This window comes from Anticarsia gemmatalis, chromosome 9 (genome assembly GCF_050436995.1).
Source record: "Anticarsia gemmatalis isolate Benzon Research Colony breed Stoneville strain chromosome 9, ilAntGemm2 primary, whole genome shotgun sequence".
Classification (NCBI taxonomy): Eukaryota; Metazoa; Arthropoda; class Insecta; order Lepidoptera; family Erebidae; genus Anticarsia; species Anticarsia gemmatalis.
Window position 1 is genome coordinate 7,743,642 of NC_134753.1, and position 16,270 is coordinate 7,759,911.

The 16,270-nt window shown below is 36.7% G+C and overlaps 1 protein-coding gene across 1 annotated transcript in view; it reads left to right on the forward strand.

Annotated features, from left to right (window-relative positions):
- The window catches only part of ft (cadherin-related tumor suppressor fat), a 101,800-nt gene that overhangs the window by 76,306 nt on the left and 9,224 nt on the right, over window positions 1-16,270 (forward strand). Inside the window, exons 2-7 of the mRNA XM_076117910.1 lie at window positions 7,767-8,075; window positions 8,911-9,144; window positions 13,847-14,048; window positions 14,246-14,433; window positions 15,073-15,495; window positions 15,728-16,229. Coding sequence (XP_075974025.1) covers window positions 7,767-8,075; window positions 8,911-9,144; window positions 13,847-14,048; window positions 14,246-14,433; window positions 15,073-15,495; window positions 15,728-16,229 — 1,858 coding nt within the window. The remainder of the gene's footprint in view (window positions 1-7,766; window positions 8,076-8,910; window positions 9,145-13,846; window positions 14,049-14,245; window positions 14,434-15,072; window positions 15,496-15,727; window positions 16,230-16,270) is intronic.

Genomic DNA, 16,270 nt, shown 5'->3' on the forward strand with positions numbered 1-16,270 from the left:
CGCGTTTACTGTCGCTTAAGCATCGCACCAGGCGGTCCTGCAGCGCTCGCGCTCCGCAACACTACGGCACAGTTTCATAGACCGCGTCTCGTATTACACGACACTCCAATATTTACTGCTATTACCGTAAACGATACACAAAGAATATTACCTGCGCTCCGTTTATATATTTTCAATTTAATTAAATGTTCTTTACTTTCCGGTTATGTTTTATGTGAAACAAGGCAACATGACATGTTTGTTTTGCACATGCACAGTAGTTTTAAACAGCTTTGAATTATTCAAGTTTTTTTAAGTTATATCACCAGGCTCTTTAAAAGCCTTTATAGGTATACCAGATTTATCATAATAAATAAAAGTTAACGAGTAATCGTTACTATTACTACGTTTAACAATAAATACAGGGAGATACCATAAATACGGAATGATATATTATTAGTTAATAGCAAACGTAAGCGAGCGAGATGAGTTGTATCTGTGCGCAGATCACGGTACTAACTTGAAACGGAGATTATCATAAAGCAGCACTGCGGCCAGTGTCGCGGCAGATGCTTGATAAACGCACTAACAATGCCACATTAGTATGAACTTAGAAACAATGTAAATTATGAAGATACCATACTTGTAATTCTTAGCCAAAATGGCTCTTTCTCCGAGGTTATCAGCGCAAATACTAACATTCCTTACAATTATTGGCAAACCAAAGTCGACATCAACGGAAGAATATAATAGAGATAAGTTTATCGCGACTCAAGAGTCATAAACTTCATCGGGTACACGAGTAAGTCGCCGGTCGATAGCTAAACTCGCAGCGTACAAATCGGCCCCGCAACGACCAGATCTAGCTAAACTAAACACGAGTAAAAGCAACAATAGTCTCGCCCGACATGGAAAAAGTCGTGACCGACTCGAGCTCGGGTCAGGCAGGATGCTGCGGGCGTAAATAATGCCGACGTCCGATCTTAATTATCGCTCCATCGTTAGAGATGACCGACGGGCAGACCGAAATCGGCGAGCTGGTTGCGACATCGCTCCTCTGTCGGCCGAAGTGCCCCGTCATTATCGAACGGTTGTATCGCCCACCGATAAATCGCTAGAACCACCTGCGAGACGACGACCGGTGTTATTGTACGGTTTTGGCAGCAGACATTATAATTCTTTTGTTGCTATTGCTATTATTTTCATCGAGATGACTCGTGATTTTTAATACATTTGAAGATTGGAGATAGTATCGCATGATTCTAAAAGGATTTGATTTGAAACAAAAGAATGTTTTGTAACAAACGACTGTTACGAATCAACATTTGAGCACGGAAATATGTAGGTTAGTTTCACAGGTTACTGACTTTAAAGTATGAGCCTTTCCTTTTGAGTTGAAAAGAATTTGTGTCAACCGCGTTCGAAAAAAATATCTACCTAAAATAAAAATGATATGCTCTCATTTGGTTTCAGTTCGTTAATCGTTAAGTGCTTTGTGTTCGCCGCTGCGCTTGCGCCGATCTCGATCCGAGAGCGACGTTGAAAAATTCAGAGCTCGTGATTTTCGTTCGTGTACTTCATTTATTTGCACGGAGACGGAGAATATTGTTTACTGCACCACTCTTAGAGATTTCCGGCTTTCACTTTGGTTACATTATAATATCATACAACGATATGACCATAAATATATGAAATAACTAAAATCACGTCATTAAATGCACTTAAAAAGAAATTCTTATAAATATATGCACGAGTAAACAGTAATCAAAACTTACGATAAATGACAAAATAAATACTGCTTTATAAAACCTCCTTCAGTTGTTAAAATTATTTAGCCATCCCGAAATTTATTCAAGTCTCGTAATCGATGTAACGTATGACGCTGCAGATCCATAATAATATGAATTTAACTGTAAAGTTTAAACATGTGCGATTTTGTTATCCGGCTCTTTCCGAAATATTTGAGACGCGCGTAGTTATTACGAAATTATACTATCGATCAGGCAATAATATGAGGATAGTGCCCTCGGGTGGCGAATTTAGGAGAAATTGAGGGTGCTTGCGTGCCTTCCCGCGAGCAGTATAATCCTTGCATGCATAATAATAAATTTTATTCAGCGAGATCATATAGCACGAGGGAAACGATTTTAACATAATCAAAATACTCTCACAACTATACAGACAGTTGATTCGTCATGATTACACGACTCAGCATAGTTAGTTACTTCTAAAGTATTCTTAACGGTATAGTTCTAAGAGATCAAGAACTCATGATAGGTATTTAGCAATTTATATTTACCTACCCAACTATCAATACCTAACGGTGTTTGAAAAAGCTTAGCGATACTACAAAGTTCGCCCCTTGTTGATTTATGATTTAATGTTCGTGGATGGTCTAGATACGCCCTTATTCGGCGGAGTGCATAATGTACGTAAGTACTTATTGTTAGATGGTTGCATATCGTTAAGTTGTTGTGTGGTGGACATTATTTTCGGTAAACATAGGTCCGAAACGGTTTCGATCGATGTGCTCAGGGCGATGCAAATTGCGTCGCCTGTTATCGGTGCACTTTATCCGGGGTACTTTTGTGCATATTTTACATATATTTGTGGGGATGCGGCCGATAGCCGGAGTGGGCGGACCCAGCGCCCGCATGCTAATGCATGCGGTAAACGGCGGCCAGCACGCAGACACGGACTTAGGTAAATTAAACATTAGCATGATCACCCGGTGACCAAAACTGTATTCAGCTATTATGTCTTATTTACTAATTGGAAAAAATACATACTAGTCACCGATAATATTTTTTTATTCTCAAATATCTTAAAAAATCCGTAAAGAACTCACTGCATCTTTCAAATATGTAAGTATTATTTAGGCATTAATCAAATAAGCAATACATAGGCACAAAATAAATAGACACAATAAAGATGAATATCGCGTCTCTCAGCCACTAATCTCTGACACCATAACATAATTGTGCAGAGTCCCGGGGGGATAGCGGCCGCGCTGCGGTCACGAAGCGCTCTAAACATAGAGTCTAGCCCTAAACGATGCCACCATATCCGTCGGCCGACAACATCCACTCATAAGTTCGTGTAGCCAACCTCACGGCTACGTTGTATACATATCTTACCCGCGCAACACTGGAACCCTATTGAGGATTTGTCCAATGTTTTACAACATTATGTTCGTATTACAGCCTCTTACAATGTTTATATTCTTGTATAATGTTCGATAGAAGTTTATAACCTTCCCCTTATAGGGGAAAATCTTAATTCCCAATACCTTTGAGCTATCATAATTACTTCGTACTTGATGAAGTTGTCTATAATTTTACCGTTAACTTTACAGAGGGCTTCGTTTATCAAAGATACGATACTTGGTACTGAATGTTTTGAACAAACCTTTGCAATTCCAACATTATTTAATGGTATTTTCTTGAAAGTGAAACTATTGTTTAATAATTTTAGATATAATGACCCAAATTACTCAATAAATTGTACGAAACAAAATTGTGGCCATCATAGCCTTTAAGAATTTGTTCCGCTGTTGCTGAGATGATTCTGGCATCTCAATAAATTACTTAACATACATAAATGCTTTAAATATATAATCATATTTCGCATATTTGATGAATAATAAAGGTTGAAGTAAAGACTAGTATTTGATACATTTTCAAGTACAAAACCCAATAGTGTGCATTTTACATTCTACTTGACCACTTTATTATTCTGACCAATATTGCTGGTTCGAGTTAATAACAATATTATCCATAGTATAAGTGTATGAAGTGGAATGTCAATAAAGTCGGTTGGTGTCAATAAAATATAGCCAGAATGTTCCTAGATTGGCCACTGACATTTGAGTTGGCGACAATAAGCAGCAATATCTTTTTTACGCCACGGTAACCCATATAATGTTAATAATGTTTGTTGTTCTCATATTTGTACCTGACGTGCCAACAAGCTGGTTTATTTTATCAGTAGATTCGATCGAGACGTCTAGATCTCATTATTTATGTGTTATCGAAACTTCGAGTGGCTATACTTTTATATTACAAAGGATTATTGTCCGGTATGGCAAAATTACATTAAAAAATGGAATGAGGTAATAAAGGGAGTGACGTAAAATTTTGGAGGTAAACGACTTGAATGATTGATGTTCGTAAAATTACACTGTTTTAAAAACGACAGAGCTGTGTGGCCATCTTTCAGAGCTTAAGGTTCAGGTTTGACTGAACCAGTGCCGTAATTGCATGAAAAATGTTAATCTTATAGTAATATACCATGCGCTACGCGAATTTTTGACACGTAAATTATGTTCATGTTTGATTAAAATTAATTTACCAAGTAATTAGTGTTCACTTGTGCCGGAGAATTATGTTCGTCTTCTTAGAAAAATGTATTTGCATAATGCACGTGTGTTTATGCAGCTTTATGGACTAAAGATTAGTTATTTCGTTTCCTTCACAAGTTCGGATTCCACCTTTCAATAGCACGATCAGTTTATCGTATTTGTAACGATAAATGGGTTGCAAAGTGTATTAAAATGCAGCCGCCGTCGCAGGTATTTGAAAACTTCTCATGAATGTCGGAGCTTACATTTTACAGAAAAGTGAGAGGAATTTTTAAACTTGTGTACTTTTTCTTCGTTGGTACAAAGCTTGAATTAGATAAATAGCGTCCATTTATCGTTTTCTACACGTAATTTCCATTTCAATAATAATCTGTGTAAGTTATAGCGGGGATAAATCATGTAGTAAGTGCCATCGAGCGACCGCGTACAAGTCTTGATGCAATACATCCGAATGTATGAAACATGCAATAAAAATTTATATGTTACACAGTACTACAATATTGTGACTATTATTACTATTAAAATGATAAGGTTCAATGATACACACTTATAGGTAAACGAAATGCAACCAACAACTTCTGTTGGTTGCATTTCGTGGATGAATGTTCTAAAGGTAAACAGCGCTCTTTTCAAGATTGCTCTTTTTTGTGATAATAGGATTCCAAAGCCGCAAAACTTTTCTAACACTATCGACAATCGACGACCAAATAGCGAGAAATATTGAAAACTTTTTTGCACCCCGAGTGTATTCGACATTTATTATGTTTTAAATTTGTTTAAAATATTTTATGTTCTTTTATTGATAGTACCAAGACTAGAAAATCGCGCTACATCTTATTTCGTGCTATCTACTCTAACTTAGATGATGCAATCCTAAGTAAGTAAGATGTAATTTCCTGAAGTGCAATCACTACTCGTTTTCCACGAGTTCAAATGATCATGTCGCTGTTTATGCATAATCCACATTGTATTTTTATCAACAACGGAAACATTAAGTACCAGCAGTTATATCCAATAGCAACATTCGTTTTCCTAAACTACGATAATTGCATGGGTTCTAGTTCAATGCGGCGATTACAGAACTCGTAGGTGTTAGTATATAAGAAACTTAATGGTTTTCCAACTAAGTATTATGTAAATTATATTACAATTTATATCCCCGATAGATTCAACCGATAAGATGTTCAAGTTTTGATATTGTCAATTTTTTACGTCTATTAAGTACGGGTCATTATTCAAGACACGCAAGCTACAAGGAAACATTCAATATTTCTTATTAATCTAGTAGCGGAGCGCAATCAATTATCGAAACTTGACTAATCGACGATCCCAATAAACCGACGTACTGTCATTTCTCTTCCCTTAATCGATTACTTCAAACATGAGCTCTAGGGGGTCCACTAGCGCTCTCGGTCAGACGAGCTACGCGTACCTAACGTTTTTGTCCATAATAAATCTTTTTAGCCTTTTTGTTGTGAAGTATGTTGCGCTTGCTAGCTCGTCGCTTGTTTATGTCTGCTGCACGCCACCGCTGCTCCGCCGATAGCGGTCAACAAGTCGCGTTTTGCCTTCTCATACAATTTAATACAGTGTTTGATGGTATAACACTTTACACACACCTCGGAGACTCCCCGGCTGTCGAACATGTCGCGCGAGCGCGGGCCCGGCGCCGACCGCCACCAGTAACACAATTAAATGTACAAACTTTGTCATTTCCGTATTATATTACCTCTATTCAGAAATTAATAAACCCGCTGGGAATTTGTTCGGTAACGCTATAAAGGTAAATGTTTACAATCGATCCTCGACTTTTCTCATGCATTCTTATTTTCTGAACAATAAATTTTATTAACACGTTTCAATTTATTTCCTCGACAGTAAAGTTCACACAATCAACGTTAATTGCTGCTTCTCTTACGTAGAATATCGTAGGCGTCAGGATGTTTTCTATGGAGGCTTCTTTAGACGGCACCCTCGTCCAGATACAAAGAAAAGATTGAGTCATCATAACAAATGCGCAGCCTGTCCTCACCGGGCCGAGGGCAGGGAACTCTCTACAATCGGCCTGTTCTTATCTGTGACGGCTCCGATCATTGTGTCCCGAATACTTCGTGCTTCACAGTACCAATGACGAAATACTGGTGCGTTTTAGTCTTTTACTTCTCTCTGCCTTTGTTGACTTGTCGAGTTCTTTTCGAATGGTTTTTTGTAAACGTCCACCCGCCACGCTTGTAAAGCTCGCCTCTGACTTCATAAATCTTATCTAATTCATCTCATCAAGTGGGAATTAAACACTTTAACTCCATTTTAACGTCTCTTAGTAAAACATAACCACATCAGAGGCATTTAAAAAATCAACCGTCCAATACTTTCCTTGATTCACCGAGAGAAAAACAACACAATCTATCATTTGTTTATTAACGACGATCAATACGTAATTATTCTGATGTAATCAATCTTTGCAAAATATTCAAACAAAAACTCATCAAAAATCCTCCATCCATAAACATAAAGAAAGAAAAAACAAGGCCCACCAAAAAAGTAGAAAAAGTTTAAATTACAAAAAAGGAAAAAAACTGTTCCATTAATCATATTGATGAATGCACTTAGTATCACATATACTAACGTTGAATGCGATGCATCCTACTCACAAATTATTTTTGATTTTCTTTCAATTCAATCCTTTTATGTTGTCCGAAATATTTTAATAATCTTTCACGTTTGATGATCTAATTATTCTGAACAAAGTTCAATATTAGTTATTAAATGCGCATATTTAATCTTCTGTAAATACATTGAACCAGAGCTTTAAATAAGTATCTATTCAAAGATTTATCTTGTTAATTTATGTTTGTTAGAATACGCAGGCGAATAATGACTTACCTAAATAAAACTCTTTAATATGACTTGTTTATTTAACAACGAAATCAGGGATTACTGTTAGTTCCAAGCGATACAGTTAAAAGGAAATAAAACAATCGTTTATCGAAGTTGGTGAGCATCAAATAAGATGGGTACGGGCGTATTTTGTCATCCCGTCTGTCGAACAACGGGCGACGCGACGGTCAGCGGAGTCACACATTTGTCGAGCGACTCGCTCGCTGGCTGCATTTTTAGAATTATTAATTTGGTTCGTGTTCTTATACTGTGTTAAAGTGGCCGATTTTGTGCCAACCTTATAAATAAAACATCACCAGACTTCTGCGTCTGTTTTATGCCAGTCGACGGTTGCTTAAATACGTTATTATTTAGTCGCATTGTTTTACTCTAAAAGGCAACGTTTTTAGACGGAAAATTAGGAATGTGTTGATTATTCACTTTGCATATAATATGATACAACTTTATTGCAATTTTGCAACTTAATACATTGTGGGGTATTTAATTATGTTTTGAATACAAGTAAACTAACAAATATCTTCTTTTTCAGGTGGAAATCGTGATACTGGATAAGAACGACAGTCCGCCGGAGTTCAAAAACATCCCGCCGGCTTACTTGGCTTCCGAAGACTTGGCTCCCGGCCAGCGGATAGCCAACATAGTTGCTGAAGACCCTGACACGATCGGAACAATCACGTACAGCATACAGAATGACGAAATAACTCCATTCTCGTTAGACCCACAAACTGGTCTATTAACTCTAAAAGATCCTTTGGATAGAGAAACGATTTCGGAGTATCAAGTGATCGTGAGAGCTGACGATGGTATTCAGTACACGGATGTAACAGTCGTTGTTCAGGTTTGTTGTTTTAGTTGTTTTTTATGTGTAACTCAAGTTACATGCACTCGTAATAAAGATATTTAGATCTTGTAACATAAGATGTACACTCGTTAACACAAGTGTTTCGATTTAATCGATGGACAATCTTATTATGATTATATTTGAAATTTAAACAGTTGATCATAAACTTTATAGATAATAAGCCACGAGTCCTAAACATTAAAATATATGAACGTCCGATGTTTGTGCAATTTAGGTATACTAAAAAAATTGCGTGATTATGTTTCGCTTTTTATATTTATACGAAACTGTTATTAAATATTACTTAATCTTGCATAAATTCAGTATACTTTTAAGTATAACATTTCTTTCATAAAAGATGGTACTTACCTAAGAAATTATTTAAAGAAATTCGTAATTAATTTGGCAGTAAATCTTTATATCCATTCGGTAATAATAAAACAACGACAATTAATAAAAACAACGGCAATTTATTAATGTCAAGATAAATCGTATAACAACGATTAAAATTATTGACGGAACGTTTTGTTGACGAGTGTACATGACTACAAACATCTGCATCTCGGTCCATTGCCGCGTCGGCTCAAATCAGTAGGATTCTTATCATAGTGCCTGCATCCACTTGTCTACTCGACGGATGACCACCGATTAACTAATCATTGAGGCTTTTACATTTCTGTACAGGATATCTTTCAGTATTTTAAAATTTATTTTACATAATTGATTGAGTAAGTTATGTATCTAGACTTCTTGTCTTGTTTACTACCGAGATATTAAACCGCTATGTTGATTTTTTGTAAATAAATTATAAAAAAATATCAACATTTTTCAGGTAACTGATACAAACGACAATCCACCCGTGTTCAAGGAAAGCGCATACTCTTTCGACATACCCGAAAATGCAGCTCGAGGTGCAACCGTCGGTACCGTCACGGCCATTGACCTCGACACAGGACCTAACGCTCAGCTGACTTACACCGTCATCTCCGACTGGGCCAACGACGTCTTCTCCCTCAACCCTCAGACAGGCGTGTTCACACTCACAGCTAGGCTCGACTACGAAGAGGTAAGAAACCTGTTTACTTGCTTAATTATTTCCCATTGTGAAACTATTGGTCAGTCCAACTGGAAGGTTCGTAGATTAGTCATTAGTAGAATAACGGTTACTTTTTTAGAGAACTTCACACAAACTCTACGACGTGTAATAACAAAAAAAAAGTTCCTACTCAAGATAAGAAAGAGATTAAGGTCAAGTATACGGCACGCATGCTTACTGCTCACCCGTCGACGAATCAAAGCGAAAATAAAATGACAGCAAACGTTAATTGGACTTTAAAACGATGGAGTTTAGTATACTTACGTATATTGACAATAACCTGCCCTCGGATACGACAGCGCGAGCGCTCGGAGTGTGGAGGCACAAGTTTAAAAACAATCGTAAAGTGGCGCGACATCATCGTAAACAACGGGCTAAATGTGCAATTAAAAACACTTAAAATAGATTAAGTGATTACCGTGGAAAATATTTGCGAAAGATCAAAAAACAAAGTTGATCCACTAGATAGGCCTTGGCATATTGATCTCGGGTTGCAAAAACCGATTTTAAATAGCACATTTGCAATTTTTGCAAATAATGATCTCAGAAAGGTTTGCCTATCTTGAACTTTAAGGACAAGACCTTAAAGTCTGATTTTACTTATTCGAAAAACATACTAGGATACATGGATGTAGCCGCCCTTCCATGTACGAAAATAGTCTGATTGATTCCAATCCAATCTTTGATTACCGGTCAGTAATAAATAACAATTGTACGATGAATATTTTTATTTTTTATGCATGTTCCTTTAAAGACCTGTGCGTGTTAAATAAAGACTCGATTACCACTTAATTAATTATTTGAATACAATTAATGTTGTAATGCAAATAAAGATAATTATAAAATGAAACGAACATTTGTACCCAATCGTTTATAATCGGAAATTTAAACTTTCGTTTTCTAATAAATTACAAACAATTATCTATACTATACTATATACTATAATATAATAAAGCTGAAGAGTTTGTTTGTTTGTTTGTTTGAACGCGCTAATCTCAGGAACTACTGGTCCGATTTGAAAAAATCTTTCAGTGTTAGATAGGCCATTTAACGAGGAAGGCTATAGGCTATATAACATCACGGTACGGTCATTAGGAGCGGAGTAGCAACGAAAAATGTTACAAAAACGGGGAAAATTTTGACCCATTCTCTTAGGTGACGCAAGCGAAGTTGCGCGGGTCAGCTAGTTATTACAATATAATACAATACAATCTTGCATAACTACATATATTTAGTACACCCTGGTGGAGCTTCTCGATAACAGTTAAGATATAGATCAATATCAAAATTTTCTCTTTGCATTTCATGACAAGATATTTTTTATAAAATTCCTTGAATAATAAAGATTGTAATCAGTATTCGTCTACAATAATTTATGACTACAGCACCGCTAGTGTTAAGGATCTTTAAATTCATGGACGTTGTCTGCGCTTAACAATGTTGAAACCTTTTGTATGGGTGCAAATTAGTTTTAACGTACCTTTTGTATAATAAAATATTAATATTTTCATTTGCATATTACATACGAACAATATTGAAAATTGGCGCTTACTTTATGTGCCTTTCATTACACAGTTTGAGAGATGCTCATTATTTTATGAGCTGTGTTTATGTGACTTGTACAGTTTCAGCTGACAGACGCTAACCCAAATATAGGTTAGATAAGAATAGGATATGATTAGGTTCATACTTTTAGATTGCCAATAAACATCGCTAATGAACTAACCGTGAGTTTACTTGTTAGAAAAGGTTTAGGGTAGTTTGTTTTTACATGAATAGCTATGTACATTGCCACACAAAGCAAGAGCGTAAAAACAAGCAAAAACTTCGTTACTTTGTATGTGTTCAAGAATGAATGTGAGGCTCAATGTTTGCCTCTGTTTTGCACGACGAGTAAACCACACAGGCATACAGTCCTGGCTCGATCTTTCGAAGGATCTCGTTCACCTGCACGCCCATGATACTTTATAATAATTTCGTGTAAGTTGCAATTTTTAAAGTGGATAACTATTTATAGTGTTTTGTACCGATTCACATGTGCCCCGCGCCGCCCCTCAGTGCTCGCGGCCATACATTGCGGTTGAAAGAATTATCGTAACATAGATCTTGAAGAGGGCAATGACCGCTCGGCCTCTCAGAGGCAACGTCAATTTTTTAAGTAGTTCTAAATAAGATTATTAGTTTAGTTATTGTTAATACAAGATACGATAATCCGATGTTTAAATCTAATAAAAAAATAAGTCGCTGGTGGCCACTTTGCTACTCATCTGTACGACAACTAAGCCGGAAAACATAATAACATAAACATAAAAACTTAGTAGGAAACTGTAGATATTAAGAATTAAACATATTAAAAAAAGAATAGCCGATTCTTCAGTATATACCTATATTAATTCGATGATGCTTTGCATATTGCGTGAAAGAATTTGCCATTTAAAAAAATATTTATGCATAATGAACAATATGAGATCCGTTTGTTTATCTATGTGATAATCTGCATGCCCGCGGTGAACCAACATGATGGACAACGCACATTAATGGCTTTCCGCAAAAGTAAAAGAGGAATGAGTTAAATTTATGATAGCCCATGAAAAATATCGCTTGTAGAATACACGCAATTTAACAGCCAAGGACAGTATTGCCTTTAGGCTAGTAGGTATTTAATATGAAACGAGCCAGCCACGACTTGCTCAATATTAATGCTGAATATAGGTAGCTCATGCTAAATAATTGGGCTACGTTCAGAATGTAGTTTAAGTTTTTAATGAAACGTTGTTTCACGGAGTTAGCATACTATATAGCGTTTATCATCAATTATGTTTATAGTCTTTAAAACATACATACAAACATAACATCACGTCTAGCTCCAATAGGCGTAGGCGATATATGTACATTTATCATCAATTGTATTTAAAGTCTTAAAAAGAAAGCAAATGATCCGGACCATTGAGATAAAAACACAGAAAATGAAGACCTTACAAGGTTAAAGGAAATCACATTGCGATGAAGCGCTACGGATACATACTATTACCCTATAGAATTTAGCATTTACATGTTAATTTCTTAAGAATAGCAAAAAAATATCGCAATGGCACGAAGCAAAAAGCTTTGCTCGAAAGTCACGTACCTATATGTTATATGCACAAAGTTTTTTTCACAAAACGTCTTCCAGCATAAAGCCTATTTAACCTGTTTTTGCGGCTACTCTCGTCGCAGCCGCCTTATTGTACTCATCAATGCCGTAGTAAAATGACAAACAAGTCGTTAAATTTTCTATGGACATAAATCAGAGGTCGTTTTGTAATTTTTCTGTTTTAGGTAGGAGGGGATTTTATATTTATGTGCAATACTTCTAAGGCATTTCAAACAAATATTTACTACTCCGAGATAAATGAAAATGTCGCTGTAGGCTCGGGCGTAATTTAAAAACTTGTTTAGTGAACTTAGGAAAGCTATTAAGTAGGACGGTCTCTAGAGCAGGACGAGCGAGCTATAATTGAACCGCGCTGAGTTATTGGCGACGAACTGCGTTTCTGTTTTGAAAATATTAATTAAAACTGATTTACAATTAACTATTGTTCTCTCACTCATCGTCGCTGCTGCTAAATTAGGCGACAACCATAAATGTTTCAGCAGTTAGCTCGGTTTGTTTTAAATGTATATTGAAAGGAATTTTGTATTAGTTAATTGAACTTTAAATAACAGCGAAATATTAATAGATGCAAATTAACGTGCTACTACACTAAAAAGCGATGAAATTAATTACTTAAGAAGGGTGTATCAAGTTTGTTCGCTTTAAATAAATATGTAAACATTGCGCGAAGTATCTGTCGTAGGTGTGCAGTGCGCTAGTCGCGTGTTGTACACAATCAACGCGTGCTAGTGCGCATACCTGCTACATTGCTCCACACACTTTTTCAGTACACTAACATAAAAAAAACTCGTCCCATTGTTTTTAAAAATTATCTTCTCGTTAAGTTTGTCTGCGAGGGCCGGATGCGAGTATTGCGAGTCTTCGGCGCGACGCATAAGAGCGTGGTTCGCGAGCCGAACGCTGCACTGGACTCATCAAGTCGGCCGGCCTCGCTAATTAGTAAAAACAATTCGCTGGGTACATTCGTTCTCTCGACCGCCCGCCAATTCCGCGTACCCCGCTAGAGAGCTGCTAATTTCATCCCGGTACAGTTTTTTCGCGTCGCGCATCATATTCGGCATTTGCCCGCTCGATCCGCCATCGAAATTAAGGCTCGAACAATGTCGGACAAAGCGGCCGTCCGCAAAACATCCCCGAGCCGGATTCCGCGACCACTACTTGTTTTTTAAATCGCCATCTCGCTCCACGATCCGCGAATGAGGGAGCTTGTCATAGCTGGGAAGCTTCGGTGTCCTATTATATGGAAAATCTGAATGCCGCCGTCATTTGTAAAATGTTACCGTCCGTACTTTGTGTAATGCATTGTTTTGAAGTCCTGATTTTCTTGTTCGTCATTTAAGACGCCATTTAGCAAAGCAGTCTGAGATACTTGCATACCTGCAGAACATAATTACATTATGTATGTTTTGTATGGTTGTATGTGGTGGGTGACAGGTTACAGGGGACAATTGCATTGTTTTTCAGGGCATTGTTATATGTATTTTTCAAACTTATTAATAGGAAAATATTTTTTTTCAGACTCAACATTACATATTAGTAGCGCAGGCGCAAGACAGCGGGCATCCATCTCTATCTGGTACTGTCACTGTCTACGTAAATGTCATTGATCTCAATGATAACGCACCAATATTCGACCCCATGAGCTTTTCTAATGAAATTCTTGAAGACGTTCCCATCGGATCATCAGTCGTTACCATAAGCGCTACAGACTTGGATTCAGGTAAATACAATTATTTATATGTCAACTACTTGCTTTTAGCGGTAACGCAAAACAATTAAACAGGCTCTAATCCAACATTCTTATTTCAATGCAATCAAAGGACTACAAGAGGTAAGTTACAGTAAGCTCACACAACAAAGAACTGTGTTTATGTCACCAAAACGATAAATAATAAATATGTAATTACAAAATTCCAGGTTTAAATGGCAAAGTGGGATACAGCATCAGTTCGGGGGATGACGGACAAGACTTCACGATAGCAGACAACGGTACGATCTATACAGCGAAGCTTCTGGACAGAGAAACTCTACCCATTTACAATCTTGTTGTAACCGCTAAAGATATGGCTAAGCCTCCTGAACCACAGCTCTCTTCCACTGTCCAGGTATGTATACTGAATTTATGATAATTTCAAAATGTTTTTCCATAATCATCGTATCTTTAAAACAACCCACTTGATCATAATATAATTTGTTAATCGTCGAACATGAATGGTTACCAGCCAGTAGCGTTTTCTGTATAATCTTCAACATAATTATTTATATGAATATTTTATTTCAAATTGTTTAGTCGAAGTACGATGAAGTAATAAAATTGAAAGATTGGTTGATAATTATCCAAAAATGTATCTCTACAATATCAAAATACCTTAGAAATAACAGTCATCTAATTAAGTAAACTTTACAGGAAATATTCAAAACGCATATAAAAATCACGTTCATTACGAGCTATTGTTGACTTCTCCTATTGTTGCATTTCACAATGTACCTCTGATGAAGTCAGACGGAAGCATAGGGCGCGCTTAGCTTTTATTATTTTACTTCAAATAGAATTCAAAGAAACGTAACATGACGTCGTTTTCAAAATAAAATAAAAACAATAAAATCCTATTGACTTTATCCGGCCAGTATTGAATCAAAAAGTATTTCTCCACTGGAACTGTACTTCCATTTATCTCACTTTTATTATTATGTTTATGTTTCGTTTTCACACACTTTTATGATAAAGGCTTTTATTGTTACAGGTTACGATACAACTTAAGGATGTCAATGACATGGCACCTGAGTTTGTTACACCCAATATAACAACAGTATCCGAAAACATACCATTGAATACCGTCGTAATGACAATAAAAGCTGTCGACAAAGATGAGGGAAGGAATGGTTATGTTGAATATTTTATGGCGCCAGATCCGGAAATTAATGGATACTTTTCTCTGGGAAACGTTGACGGTATTCTTAGAGCTACAGGAAAACTGGACAGAGAGTTAAAAGCTAGTTATACAGTGACGGTTACAGCTAAGGACAGGGGTGACCCACCAAATGTGACAAAGTCGAAAATAAAAATTAACATTTTGGATGAAAATGACAACAGTCCTGTGTTTGATCCTAAACAGTACAGCGCATCTGTTCCCGAAAATGCTAGTATTGGAGCAAGCGTGCTGCAGGTAAATAAATGAAATCATTACAAATATAAATAATAAATGAGCAAAGTAACATAGAAAGCGTTTATATATAGACGATAATTGTTTCCAGACGATATATAAGTACCACAACAAAAACTTTGTAATCCCACGGGTACGCGTGTAGGGCCGTCTTGTTGCTCAATAATAATAAGAATAACAATTACCCACACTTAATTTAATCAGGTTAATAATTGAACTTTCTCAACATTTGCAGGTTTCCGCCACAGACATAGACGAAGGAGCAAACGGAAGGGTTAGGTACTCGATCGCTTCGGGAGATGAAAATCGAGATTTCAGTATAAGTGAAGATACGGGTATTGTTAGAGTTGCTAAAAATCTCAACTTCGAAAGGAAGTCCCGGTACATGCTTACGATCAGAGCCGAGGATTGTGCCAAAGACGATGTGAGATTCGATACGGCTGAATTATCTATTTCAATTCAAGATATAAACGATAACCCACCCACGTTTCTTGATTCACCGTACTTAGCGTACGTAATGGAAAATGTTATTCCTCCTAACGGCGGATACATAATAACAATTCATGCTTATGATGCTGATTCACCACCATTTAATAATCAAGTCCGCTATTTCATAAAGGAAGGAGATGCAGACCTATTCAAAATAAATGCCTCGTCGGGGCAAATTTCCTTGTTAAGAACATTAGATCGTGAAGCTCAAGATGAATACACCCTAGCACTTGTTGCAATGGATACAGGTAAATAGACGTTGTTATAAAAGTCTCTATTTATGCTACAT